Consider the following 14,535-nt stretch of genomic DNA (forward strand, 5'->3'; position numbering starts at 1 on the left):
GCAACTGACTTTATTTTAACTAATACGCTTTGTGCCTTAGGAGGCTAAGTAGCCTAAAGCTGGAAGACTGATGTACAAAAAGAAATTATAAATCAAAGGTGTTGAGGTGGTAAAACAAAGTCATAAACAAATTTGTCTCCAAATAAATGAAGTCTGCCTTCAGACCTTAGTGAAGATCTCACAAAGAAGGTGGCATTTGAATCTACCCTTGAGGAGAAAGTAATATTTTTTCCAGGAGAAGAAGTAACCTGCTCCAGTTATGGGAAAACATACCATCTGAAGGACAGAAGGGGCATCCCGAATGCCCGCACAGGGAATCTGCCTGCGTTGGGTTGTGTGTGTAATGAGGTACAGAGAGTCAGGTGGAAATGGGTGAAGTCCTCATATGACACAAAGAACAATTGGATTTTGTCCTCAAACTACTAGAGAGCCGTCAAGTGTTCTGATCAAACAGATGGCATGACCAGATGTGTTGTTTATTAAAACAGCTCATCAGAAGAGAGGAGAATGATGGTGCCCTCCCACCTGGGCTGGAGGTTGTTGGAGTGGAGTGGCCCGAGATGAGGAGCGGAGACTCAGGCAGGAGGGATGGAAGGAGGACAGGTCCACCCAGCCACTGTTCCTGTATCCATTCCCCGTCTTTTCTGAGCTCCTACCATGTGTCACACCTATGGTATTTTTGTGGTGAAAGGAAGGTCCCTGGTATTAGGGAGTTTACATTCTAGCGAGGAAAGAGCAGCAATAAAGAAACAAATGAGATAGTTGCAGTTGTGAAAATATTGAAGGAGACAGAGCATAACGGAAGAGAGGATGACTTCAGAGTGTGTGTCTAGGACAATGTCTCTAAGGAAGTAGCATTTGTGCTGAGAGTCCATGAAAGGTCAGCTATTTGAGAAGACAAGGGGAGGGCATAGCAGGAAAAGGAACAAGCCAGTACCCCTGGAGGGTGGCTGGGAAGGGGGAGAAAAGCCAGGAGAAGAGGACAGAAGGAGCGAAGGAGCCAGATGCTGCAACCACATAAGATGTTTGGTTTCTATTCCACAGGCACTGAGCAGCCATGGGGAGTGTTGTACAGGAGAGTGGCACTCACTGACCCTTGGCTGCTGTGTGTAGCATGTATTCTAAGGTGGCCTGAGAGGAGGCAGGGAGGACAGGACAGTGAGAGAAACTGCCAGCCTGGATGAGAATTGACATTTGCTTGGTTTCAGGTGGGGGCAGTAGAGGTAGGAGGGGTAGGAAAATTCTAGCTGTGTGTTTGAGGAAGAATAGACAAGACTTAATTCTAAGTCAATGGATGATGGGAAAAAAGGACTCTGGTGACACCTGGGCTTTAACATGAGATTCTGCATGGGTGCTGCCCTGTCCCTGGCTGGGGAAAGTACTAGGAACTACATGGTTTGGTTGGAAGTGGTCGGGGGAGGAGCACACTCTTTCATGTCGGGTCTGCGCAGTTTCTGCCCATGTGGAAATGAGAGCGTGTAGTTATACGTGTGCGTCTGGAGCGTTGAGTCAGGTTCGGGTTGGAGGTGTAGGATGTAGAGTCCCTATCAGATGAGTGTAAAGGGGAAGGAGTAGATGAGATCACACAGGGCGGAGGTGTGGACAGAGAATCTAGGAGGCCCAAGACAAAGCCCTGAAGCACTGACCACGTAGCTGTAGATGGGAGGAGCCAACAGGGGCCAGTCAACAAGGCCAACCAAGAAACTGTGTCATGAAGCCAAGAGAAGAGTGTGTCCCCTAAAGCAGGGTGAGTCCCACAGAAGGTGCCCGGGAGGGAGAGAATGAGGAGCAGAGGGTGTTCAGTGGATTGGCCAGATGGAGATCTGCTGTGACTTTGGCAGGAGCAGTGTCAGTGTAAGATGGAGATGGAAACCAGAGTTTGAAGGTCTAAAATGCATGAGAAGTTGGGTGTGGTCATGCGCACCTGTGGACCCACCTACTCGAAAGGCCAAGGCAGGGAGGATGTGTTGAGTCCAGGAGTTTGAGGCAGCCTGAACAACACAGTGAGACCTTGTCTCTTAGAAAAAACACATACACAAGAGGCAGCAAGGATAGCCCACAGAAGGCTCCGAACTCACTTTTAAAATGCTTTGCCCTGGAGAAGAACATAAACGTTAGGTGGCAACTGGAAGCGGGTTTGATTTCACTGGAGGGATCTTTTTAAAGAAATAAGTGAGATTCTAAGCATGTGTTGTGGGATCACTCAGCAGAGAGAGAAATGGAAGCAGCAGCGAAGGGTGGAAAATGAAAGGAGACGAACTCTGGAGAAGGCAAGGCGGGCAGGAGCAAGACTGTGCTGCCTGCAGCCACACAAACTGGGCACTGCCCAATGCTGGGGCACCCGTCACTCAGACTGAGATGAGGAGCAATGAGGGGGCCTGGAGGGGAGCCCCACACAAATCAAGGGAGGAGCCCATGTTGGGGCTGGAGATTCCTTCTATGGTGACAGAGCATGGCCATAGTTAGATTCACAGAAAGGAGGTAGATGAGAGAATGACGCGTGCTCTTCTCATCTCTCAAGGAGCAATGCAGGGGCGAGCATCAGCCATTGGAGAGGAAAGTGCACCAGGGACTCAAGAAGAAAAGAAGGTGTGATGAAGGGAAAACCCAATGTCATGTGTTACCAATAAAGAACAAGTCCCTCACCAAAACTATTCACAGCATGGATAGTGTGTGTTCTCATCCATTTCTACTTTGGGATTTTAAATTCCTTTGTTCAAAATTTCTGAGAAGGGCTTTGCTATTCAGATGAATTCTTAAGGGAAAAATCACACTTCTAACCTAAGTGTCAAAATATGATTCCGGACAGTATATTTTTCAAGAACTGATCACGTCCTTCAAAACTATACAAAATAACAGGAAAAGATTCTTGGGAAAAAATTGCACTTACCTTACTAGAGAAGCTCACAAGGTCCCTCAACATAAGAACAGAACCAGTCATTTCTTCCTGACCAGGAGAAGCAACAACAAAACAAAAAGAAAATACAAGGAGAGGAAAATTAGCTTGTCTGGGTTAAAGTTACAGCTTGCCTATGTAGAAACAGCACATGCCCTGCGTTCTGGCCGAGAGACCAACTGGAGGCCGGACCTTCTGTGGAGAGACCATGACTGTGGTCTCCAGTTTTCATTCTCCAGTTTGCTTCCAGCATCTCTCCTCAGTGTGCCCCCTGCACGTCCTCAGCACACCCCACCAGGGAAGTGACACGAGGGCTGATGGAAAAAGGGCACAGAGCGAAGCAAAAATTTTTAAAAGGGGTCAGGAAGAATAACAGAAGGAGAAAAAAATTACATCCAGTGAAGTATCTTATAATTGTAATGAAATAAGATACATTCTTTGTAGATATGAATATTCTCTATTGACAATGATAAGACAGCAGGTGCAGAAATGCTGTGAGCAAAGACAATAACATTTGAATACATGGTAATTTCTTCAGAAGCTGCACACAGTCATGAACTTAACTCTCCAGGAAATCATTGTTAACAAGATAAAATCAGATTGTTTTATATAATTTTTACTTAAACATTAGCAGAATTATCTATAACAATGACTGACTTGGTGATTCTCTTTTTTATAATCCAGCAGCAGTCATTTGTGATACATATCAGCTGGCTAGAGAGACCACAGCCACGTATGGGAGCTGAGCTGGCTGGCCCTCTTGGTCCCATTTCTTGCCTGTGTTTCATAAGCATGACCACTTGTGAGTGAGCCAGCCAGTCATGAGCCCTGCCACTTGATAAAGGTTTACAGACACTAAACTCATCCTCCTCTGGGCCATACCTGATCTACAAAAGCTAATTTGCATACTGAAGAAATTAATGCATCCTGTGTTTGTGACCATTGGTGGCAGGAGGCAGTTTTGTCCTCCTTAGACAAACGACTCAGGATTCTGGTGATCACAGTGATGTAGTTCCTGATTTCTGTGTAACTCCCCATCAGCTGGAGGGTAGACAGGTTTTTCAGGCTGGAATTATACCTGAAGGAAACATAAGACTTATCATTACTGTTCCAGCACACAGCAACACTTTTCACCCTGCCTACCAAGAATGGGACGGGATCTGTTGCAAAAACACTTATTGGACAGGTCAGGCCAGAAAGAGAAAGATACAAAGGAGAATTGGTCTGTGCAGCAGAAACTCGAAATTTTACAAAAGTTCCTTTTATAAGAACTAAAAAAGGCACAAGAAACCAGATACTAATATAGAAGCACCATGGTAAATAAAGAAATATATTCCAGAGCCAGACAGAGATACCACCAAGCTACAGCTGGCCGGAGTTTATGACTCTGGGTTTCAATGATTGGGTATTTATTTACTTATTTATAAACAGCATACTTACTTGCACTTGAAGAGACAACACAATATCGTGAAAAGAGCCCTATGCATGCGGTCAAAGGCCAGTTCCAGCCCTCGCTCTGCAGTTTCTTTGGTGTATGAGCTCAAAAGTATTGTTTAAGAGAATAAATGAGTCTCAGTTTCCAAGTGTATAAAATATAAATTTTCATGTGGACACACCATAGTAGGTCATTACAAGAAGTAAATTAATTAGAAGTCATGTTCTAACCAATTAGAAATGCATCATCAGGGGCTGTATACACATATGCTTAAGCTCACCCTTGACCAGTAAGTGATTTATGTACTAAGACCCTAGGAAGCCAAGCTCAAGACGAAAAGAACAAATACATCCCAGCAGAAACATCACTGGCTGCACAATGAGGGGAAATACACTTTACAGAATTTGCTTTCCCAAACTAATAAACATATACACAAAGGACCAAACAAACAAAAACAATGACAACTAGCCCAGGAAAAGGGGGAAGGTCAATAACCAGAATGGCTGCAATTTATTATCTAAAATGTCCAGTTTTCAATGAAAAATTATGAGACATCCAAAGAAACATTAAGTGTGACCCAAACATAAGAAAAATAAGCAGGCGATAGAAACTGCCCATAAGGAGACTCGAATGTTGAATTTAGCAAGGACTTTGAAACAGCTATTATAAACATGACTCAAAGAATGAAAGGAAACCAGATTTTTTAAAATCAAAAGAAGTTAGAACAATGATTAGTCAAATAGAGACAATGAACAGATAGAAACTATAAATTTAGAAGTTAGAGGAAGAACCAAATGGAAATTCTGAAGTTACATGTATAATACTTATAACAAAAGAGGTGTTCAAAAGCAAATTTGAGAAAAGAAAGACTCTGCAAACTTGGAGACAGAGCAATAGAGATTATAAACAACAGGAAGAAAAAAGTAGGAGAAAATGAATAGCAACTCAGAGAAATGTTGAACAATAAAGTTCATGAATTACATTTTTCCTTTTCTCTCTCTTCTTAACTTCTTTAAAAAGCCATTGCATAAAGTCATTTCTATAGAGCTGTACATCTGTACATTATACAGAGTATATCCTCTGACCATAAAGGAATTAAGTAATTAGAAATAAATGACAAAAAGAAATTTGAAAAATTTACAAACGTGAAAAAGTAAACAACATACTCCCACATATTATAATCAATGGTTCAAAGAAGATATTACAACGAGAATTGCAAAATGCTTTGAGATTAATGAATGAAAACACCAACATTCCAAAACATATTGGATGCAGCTAAGTCAGTGCTTGAGGGAAATTTAAAGCTATAAATGGCTATAAAGAAGGGGCCAAATCAATAACCTAATTTTCCACCTTCAGAAACAAACAAACAAAAAAGAGCAAACAAAACCAGAGAAAGCAGAAGGGGGGAAAAAGAATAAAAATTAGTGCAGAAATGAATGAAACAGAGAATAAACAACAACAACAACAAAAAGTGAAGCCAAAAGCTGGTTCTTTGAAAACATCAACAAAAGGACAAATCTTTAGCTAGACTGACAGACAAAAATAAGAGAGAGAAAAAGAGAAGACTTAAATTACTAAAATCAGGAATGAAACTGACAGCTCTACTGTCCATATAGAAATAAAAAGGATGATAAGAGAACACCATAAATTGGCATACAATTGTATGCCAAAAAAATTAGAGAATGTAGATGAAATGGAAAATTCCTAGAAAAAAACAAACTACTGAAACTGACTCAATAAGAAATAGGAAATCTGAATAGTAAAGATGCTGAATTCATCATTTTAAAATTTCCACAAGGAAAATGCCAGGCCCAGATAACTTTGCTGGTAAATGTTGATAGAAGAATTACTTCCATCCTTCGCAAAATCTTCCAAATACAGGACTGCAGGGGAAGCTAGGTATGGTAGCACACACCTGTCATCCCAGCACTCTGGGAGGCCAAGGTGGGAGGATTGCTTGAGCCCAGGAGTTTGAGAACAGCCTGGGCAACATAATGAGACATTGTCTCCAAAAAAATTAAAAACTAGCTGGGCATGGTGGCATGTACCTGTAGCCCCAACTACTTGGGAAGTTGAGGTGGAAAGATGGCATGAGCCTGGGAGGTTGAGGCTGCAGTGAGCTATGATCATGCCACTGTGCTCCAATCTAATCAACAGACGGAGACTTGTCTCAAAGCAAGCAAACCAACAAACAAAAACGGAAACAAGAAATACTTCCAAATTGATTGGGGCCAGTATTATCTTGATACCAAAACCAAAGACAACACAAGAAAAGAAAGAAAAATACCGGCCAATACCTCTTATGAAATAGACACGAAAATCCTCAATAAAGTACTAGACACCAAATCCAAATCCAGCACGTGGGAAAAGGCTTATACATCATGACCAAATGGAACTTATTCCCAGACTGTAAGAGTGATTCAGCATTTGAAAATCAATCGGTTTTATATAACTTGTGTCTTAGTTTGTTTGTGCTAATATAATGAAATACCTGAGACTGGGTAATATATAAAGAACAGACATCTATTTTCACAGTTTTGGAGTATGGGAAGTCTAAGATCAAGACACCAGTAGGTTCAGTGTCTATTGAGATTGTTCTCTGCTTCCAAGGTGTCACCTGTTGCTGCCTCCTCCAGAGGGGAAGAAGGCTGTGACCTCACATGTCAGAAGGGACAGAACGAAAAAAGGGGGCCTATATAGTTCCCTCCAGCCATTTGATAAGGTTACTGATTTCATTTATGAGAGCAAAACCTTTATGGCCTAATCACCTCCTACAGGTACCACCTCTTACTACTATTGCATTAAAGTTTCAACATGAATTTTAGAGAGGACACACACATCCTAACCATAACTAATTAACAGACTAAAGGACAAAAAACATATAATCATCTCCATAGACCTAGGAAACGCATTTAACAAAATCCAATACTTTTTTTTTTAATAATAAAACATACAACAAACTAGGAATGGATGAGAACATACTCAATCTGATAACGATTGTCTGTGAAAGACCTCTAGCTAATAGTTATACTAAGTGGTGAAAGACTGAATGCTTCCTCCTTAAAACTGAGAAGAAGATCAGGATTTCCATGTTTGCCATTTCTGTTCAGCACTAAACTGGTGGTTCTAGTCAGGAGAATTAGGCAAGGAAAAGAAATAGAAGGCATCCAGATTAGAAAAAAAGAAGCAAAGCTATTTCTAGTGACAGCTGACATGATCTTACATAGAGAAAAATGTCAAGAAATTCGGTAAAAAACTATTAACACTAACAAATTCAGCAGGGTTACAGGATACAGGATCCTCCCCACACTGGTGTACGGACTTAACAAATCCCTAGGAAAATCCCGGCTGGGTTTTGTTGTGTTCTTCTATCCCCTTCAGCAGGTGTCTGGAGCCCTAGCCTGCCCAAGCCAGAGCAAGGCTGGAGAGGCTGGGCAGCACCAGAGCCATCATGCCATGCTTGTGCTGCTTGTTTTTACAGAAAATTGACAGGCTGATTCTAAAACTCATACAGAAATATGAGAGACCTGAAATAGCCAACCTTGTAAAAAGAAGAACAAAGTTAGTGGGTTCAGGCTTTTCAGTTTCTAAATTTACTACAAAACTGTAATAATCAAGACAGCATAGTACTGGTATGAGGAGAGACATTTAGACTAATGGAATAGAATTGGGAATTAAGAAATAAACCTTTTAATTAGGTTATCAATAATAAAAATGCAGATAACCTATGCAAAAATGGGTAAAGAAGTAAGTAGACATTTCTTTAAGGAAAATATACAAAGCACATGAAAAGATGCTCAACCTCATCAATCACTAGAGAAACACAAATCCAAACCTCAATGAGATACCACTTCATACTAACCAGAACAGCTATGAACCAAAAGACAATAACCAGTGTTGGTTAGGACATTAAGAAACTGGAACCCTCACACATAACTAGTGGGAATATAAAATGGTACAGCCCCTATGGAAAACAGTTTGGTAGTTACCATATGACACAGTAATTCCACTCCTAGTTACCTACCCAAGAAAACGAAATCACGCACTTGCATAAAAACTTGCACATAAATGTTTATAGCAGTGTGATTCATTATAGCCAAAAAGTGAAAACAACCCACATGTTCATTGACTAATGAATAAACAAAATACAGTATGTTCATATCATAAAATATTATACAGCAATAAAAAAGAATGAAGTACTGATATATTTTACTACATAGATGAAACTCAAAAACATTCATATGCTAAGTGAAAAAAGACATTTAAGATCATGTGCTGTATCATCTCATTTATATGAAATTTTCAGAATCAGCAAACCTGTAGTTATGAAATAGATCTGTGGTTGTCTGAGGCAGGTAGGAGGAAGCTGGGTGGCGGGTAAAGGGAGTCACTGCTAATAAGTCAAGGTTTTCATGGGAAGATGAAAATTGTCTAAAACTAGCTAGTGGAGAAGGTTGCATAATTCAATAAATTATTAAAACCTAGGAACTGCATATTTTAAATGGATGGACTAGATGGAATGTAAATGGTATCTTAAAAAGTTGTTTTTAAAAAAGAAGAAAATGAGGTCGAGTGTAGTGGCTCACGTCTGTAACCCAGCACTTTGGAAGGCTGAAGTGGGTGGATCACGAGGTCAGGAGTTTGAGACTAGTCTGACCAACATGGTGAAACCCCATCTCTACTAAAAATACAAAAATTAGCCAGTTGTGGTGGTGCATGCCTGTAATCCCAGCTACTCAGGGGACTGAGGCAAGAGAATCGCTTGAACCTGGGAGGCGGAGGTTGCTGTGAGCCAAGATTGCACCCCTGCACTCCAGCCTGGGCGACAGAGTGAGACTCTGTCTCAAAAAAAAAAAGAAGAAAGTGGCTTTATAGGCTCTGAAGGACCTGCAAATATGAGTTAGCAGGACTGCAGTGATAGCACCGGGACTTTTTTCTTTGCTCCATCTTGAGAAGATGAGTTTCTGACATGTTTTTGACAGCTGTTAACAACGGAGGGAGAGCCAACTCTGGAGGAAATACAAACAATGTCTAGGATGTCTGTGTGGCATTGTGTTACTCACAGGTCCTCGCCCAGACAGTCATTTCCATGGTAGCGGGGCAGCACAGTCACCACCACAGTGCACGGCTGGACCTTGGAGCCTTCGCCATCTGTGATTTCAGTGGAAACCATGACTGTGAGGGAACACGTCAGAAGAGGGTCATCTTGGACGTGTGGGTTACAGAGATGCTTCTTCACACGCAGACAGCATCTCCTGGATGACTAAAACTGTGACAAGTGATGAAAAGGGGGCCAGGCTCTAGGCCACAGGGATCCCAAGGAGTGAAATACAAACTCTGCAATGGACTGTCAAGGCTTGGGGTTATATTTTGACCAGTTCCTAAATGATAAATAGAAACTTAACAGGCCTAGAAAAACGGTGAAGAAGAATTCTGACAGAGGGGACTCTTTCATTAAAAGACCTAAGACCTGCTTGTTGGACCCAGGAATTCCTTCATGTAACAGGGGTGCAGGGCTGTGGTGAGGAGACCTGAAGATCAGGCTCAGGGTGCAGGTGATGGCCAGATGGTGAGGGCCACAGGTACCATCATGGGAAACACACAGAAAGATCGATGCCCAGGTGTGCCCTATGTATCTTCATGACAACATTTCCAACCTGAAACCCAATGTCAAGGACTGGGGTTTAATTTTGGAGATTAGTGCTTCTCAAGATATGGTCTATGGATACTTGCAGCCCAATCACCAGGAATCTTGTCTACAGGAAAATTCTGGGTTCCATCTTCTCCCCATGATTCTGAGTCAGTAGATATTAGGTGGGCCCTGGGGGCAGTAATTTTAACAAATACTCTTAACAGATAAGGTTGGTGCTATGCATGGACAGAAAATCCAAGCGAAGGGGCAGTTTTTAGGCAAGACTCCGTTTACTTGGACAAGCTGAGTCTGCCATACTTACTCATGCAAAAGATGGGACAAGAAAAGGTACGTATTAAATTTTTACTATATTGTATTTATTTTGCATACGTTTTCTTCCTTATAAATCCTGAGTTCAGGTATTCATAGGAATTGATTGTACTGATACTAATGATTACAAACAAATGCCATGAATGTGAATGATTTTTGTAACATCACTAACCCTGACACTGCTCTGGGACTGTGACCTAAAATTTGCATGTATTAAGTATATTGTATTTATTTTGCTTATGTTTGCCCTCTTATAAATCTTGAGTTCAGGTATTCATAGGAATTGGTTGTACTGATACTGACAATTATAAACAAATATCATGCTTGTGAACGATTTTTGTAACATCACTAATCCTGACACTGCTCTGGGACTGTGACCTAAATTTGGTCTGTAAATTTATGTTAAGAAATCTTTACTTCCAACACAGAGCTGAGGCCGTGGCTCAGGGTTCTTCTATTGGGACATTTGCCCAGCCTCAGTCTCACATAACCCTCTGTGCAGCTTGACTTCAAGAAAACTCAAGAACAAAGGGAGTACAAGTCACTGTGATACAAAGCAGAGCATGATTATGAAGATCTCAAAATGCCCTGCTCAGAACTGTTGCTCAATACAACTGACTTGTATCTAGAAGAAGGTGCAAATGTCTCTAACTGGAGGTGACAGGCAAGGTTTCATGAAGAAGGCATTTCAGTTTGGCTTAAAGGAGAGGTGAAACTTAAATAAATCAGGTGAATGAACTGGTTCAGACTTCAGGCTTTAATAATCTTACCAACCCAAATCAAAGAAACTTCTAGATCAGTGACTTTCAACCTTGCCTGCACATTAGAATGCTCCAGATGTTTAAAAAGTAAAACAGAAACTTAAAAGTCACCACCAGCGAGATTTTTATTTAACCAACCTGGGGTTGTGCATGTCAAGATACCTTCCTAAATGGCTGCATGTCTCTTATGCTCAGCTGAAACCAGTTCCAAGGGACTGGTTTAGAGTGACCATAACCTCAGGAACAGGGTGAGAGCAGAAAGCTGTCAACACTGTGGGATCCATTTTGTGGTGAGGTTACATTACCAACATGCTATATTCCTCAACATTCATCTACCTCACATCTTGTTCCTTAGGGGACTACCTTGATTTGATGTCACCCATAACAAATGCAAGATTCACCAGATATAACATATTTCATTCATAAATAAGAAATGTCCTGATTTTAAATATTTAATTTATATGCAAAAAAACATTCTCTGGCATTTTATCATTTGCAGTATATTTCAGTTAAAATTTAAGATGTGAAAAACTGATTTAATTTGCTGATATTACTAATGTTCTTTCTGCACTAAAAGGTAGATAACCAACCTAAACTGAAAAGCATTAATCTGATCAAGGTGAATAAATACTTTTATTTTCCAAACGCAATTTAAATGATTTTTAGTTTTTGAAAACCAGGAAACGAAGTTTAGAATTCTAGGTCAGCACAGCTAGTGACCCCAGCTGGCACCATGGCTTACCTTTGTAATTGTCCAAGTGCTCACCAGCTGGCAACACAAAATAATACTGGGCGTCTCTCCCACGGTACAATGTGTGTTTGGAGGTGTTTCCTATCTGGTAACTAAATTCGTACTGGAAGTCCTATGATCCAGTCCATGGGGAGCAAAACACAGTATAAATGAACACACTGTGAATGACATCCCAATACACACACACACACACACACCTGCAGCCTTCACTGCACCCAAGCACGTTCTTTAGAGCCAGGAAGAGGGTAAGTGACAGGTAAGCAGCATTCCCCCTTGCACAGTCCACATGACAGATCTCCCTTCGCCCTGCAGTGCTCTCTGTTCCCCGAGGCCAAAGGGCTTCTTGGACAACCCCAAGATTCCTCTGGGGTCTGTGTCTTCTCCTTGCCCAGGAACCTCTCCATAGTCACAAATCAGACTGTCATGGCCTCCTCACGGTGAACGGTCCTGGCTGCCCCTTGGCTTTCCCACCACTGGGCACCACACAGCAAGAGGAGCACGAGGGAGCGGTGGGTGTTCCTCAAGTGAAGGCCACGTTCTGGCCCCACTGGAGGACAAGGGTGGGGCTTCCTAGAAAAGGGCTCAGGCAGAAAGGCAGGGAGGCCAGCATCCTGGCTAAGAGGATGGAGAGGGCAGTGCCAGGGTCACAATATCACAGGGTCCTGCCCTGCCTGAGGCATTCATCTTTTTTTTTGCAGAGGTGGAGTCTCACTCTGTCACCCAGGCTGGAGTGCAGTGGTGCAATCTCGGCTCTCTGCAAACTCTACTTCCTGAGTTCAAGCGATTCTCCTGCCTCAACCTCCCAAGTGCTGAGATTACAAGTGCCTGCCACCACACCCAGCTAATTTTTGTATTTTTACAAAATTTAGTAGAGCCGGGGTTTTTATTTTTGTATTTTTACAAAATTTAGTAGAGACAGGGTTTCACCATGTTGGCCAGGCTGATCGGCTTTCATCTTTTTAAATCCATCCTCTCATTTCACTCTCACAAGACCCTAGGCAACAAAAGCACAATGGTCTTCTCCATGGCCCAGATGAAGAGTGAGGGTAAGTCCGTGTTAGAGATGCGCCCTGGGAGGGAAAGGGCCAGGCTCCTCACTTGGGTCACATGCCTGCCTTCTTCTCAGGGGCAGCATTAACAGAGGCCCCTGCTCTAACCAGGCTGTGGAGCAGTGGATGCCCTGCTATGTTTCCTGGTGAGCAGGCCCTTGTCTCTGTGAAATTCTGAACCTTGAAGCCCATTTATGCCTAACCAACTTTCCAACATTCAACTATAGGCCCAATTCCTTCACAGGTGGGAAGGACATCACTGTCCATTCCTACAGCACCCATGACTGCTGTGACTGCCAGGTGCCACTGTCTTGGGTCTCTCAGGACAGACATGGGGTTGTCCACATACCGGTTTTCCTGACATGCAGAAAACACTGAAGATGGTGTGTGCCTCCAGACCATGGTGGGGCTGCACCTGGCAGGCCATGTCCTGTGGAGCCGGGTTGACTGTCAAGTACAGCTGAGCTTTACCCAGTAAGCCAAGCTTTGAAGCTAAAGAGAAAGATGAAGCAGGGGTTTCACCCATGATAGAGAATTACAGCAGCGTAGGATTAATTTTTTATAGATAAACCTTATAGCAGGGGTTCTGAAAGTAGGGTCCCCAAACCAGCAGCCTCAGCCTCCCCTAAGAATTTGTCAGAAATGCAGATTCTTGAACCCCACCCAGACCTGCTGACTCAGAAAGTGAGACTCACTGATAATTTTCACATACCCTTAGGAAATTCTGAAGTGCTGGGGTTTGAGAACCAGTGCCTATGGCATTCAATAATACAACAAACACTCACTGGGTGGGGCAGGTACTATCCTAGGCTCTGGAGAGACAAAAGTGACTCCCTACCTGGGAGTCACTTGGCAACCACCCAGACAGAAACCGCAGCCTAAGGGGGAGATGATGCTAACAGACTCATCACCCAGCAAAGCGAACTTTCTCCATTACCCTGGATTCCCTCAAAACCTCAGACATATACACACATAAGTACAGCTTAGTTGAATATATAGCACTGATACAGTTTTATATTTATTTTATTAACTATATTAATATTGTAACTATTTTCCATGTTGACATATAGCATCCAAAATCACTGTTGTAAATGGCTGCACAAGATTCCATGGAATAGATATACCCTAATATGCATAACTATTATCCCCAACAATTAAACATTTTGTTTATTTTCTATTTTCTGCTATTATTGATCACCCCATAATGATTATTCTCATACACATGGTTTTTTAATGTTTAATGTATTTTTCTTGAGATGGATTGTAGAAATGAAATTTACATGTCAAATGGTTTAAAACATTGATGGTCATCATCCTCATCATAACAGCAGGTACCATCAGCCTCTGCTACACACCAGGTGCCCTGCTAGACACTGTTCCTGTATTATCCTACTTAACAGTCACAACAACCACGGAAGACAGATCTCATAATGAAAGCAAAATCTAAGAGAAAAGGGTGATGAATTCTGTCTGGCTGACCAGGGAAATCTCCATAAAGGAAGACACATTTGAGCGAGCAGTGTTGGGGTATCAGTCTTATACTGGGCTTAGGAAGGGACGTAGGGAAAAGAATGGGCATTCCAGCCAAAATAACCACAGGGAAAGACTTAGAGTCATGTGGGGGCCTGGTGTGATCTGAAGAGCATGGGAAGAGAAGGCAGCAGTCAGCGAGGGTGTG

General features: G+C 42.1%; 1 protein-coding gene across 1 annotated transcript in view; it reads right to left on the reverse strand.

The window, feature by feature from the left end:
* Positions 1-14,535, reverse strand: part of PKD1L1 (polycystin 1 like 1, transient receptor potential channel interacting) — a 180,849-nt gene that overhangs the window by 81,331 nt on the left and 84,983 nt on the right. The window contains exons 23-27 of the mRNA XM_035253357.3: positions 13,207-13,349; positions 11,800-11,920; positions 9,398-9,509; positions 3,779-3,974; positions 2,891-2,947 (exon numbers count right to left, since the gene is read on the reverse strand). Of these exons, the coding sequence (XP_035109248.3) occupies positions 2,891-2,947; positions 3,779-3,974; positions 9,398-9,509; positions 11,800-11,920; positions 13,207-13,349 (629 nt within the window). The remainder of the gene's footprint in view (positions 1-2,890; positions 2,948-3,778; positions 3,975-9,397; positions 9,510-11,799; positions 11,921-13,206; positions 13,350-14,535) is intronic.

The sequence above is a fragment of the Callithrix jacchus genome, chromosome 11 (genome assembly GCF_049354715.1).
Source record: "Callithrix jacchus isolate 240 chromosome 11, calJac240_pri, whole genome shotgun sequence".
NCBI lineage: Eukaryota > Metazoa > Chordata > Mammalia > Primates > Cebidae > Callithrix > Callithrix jacchus.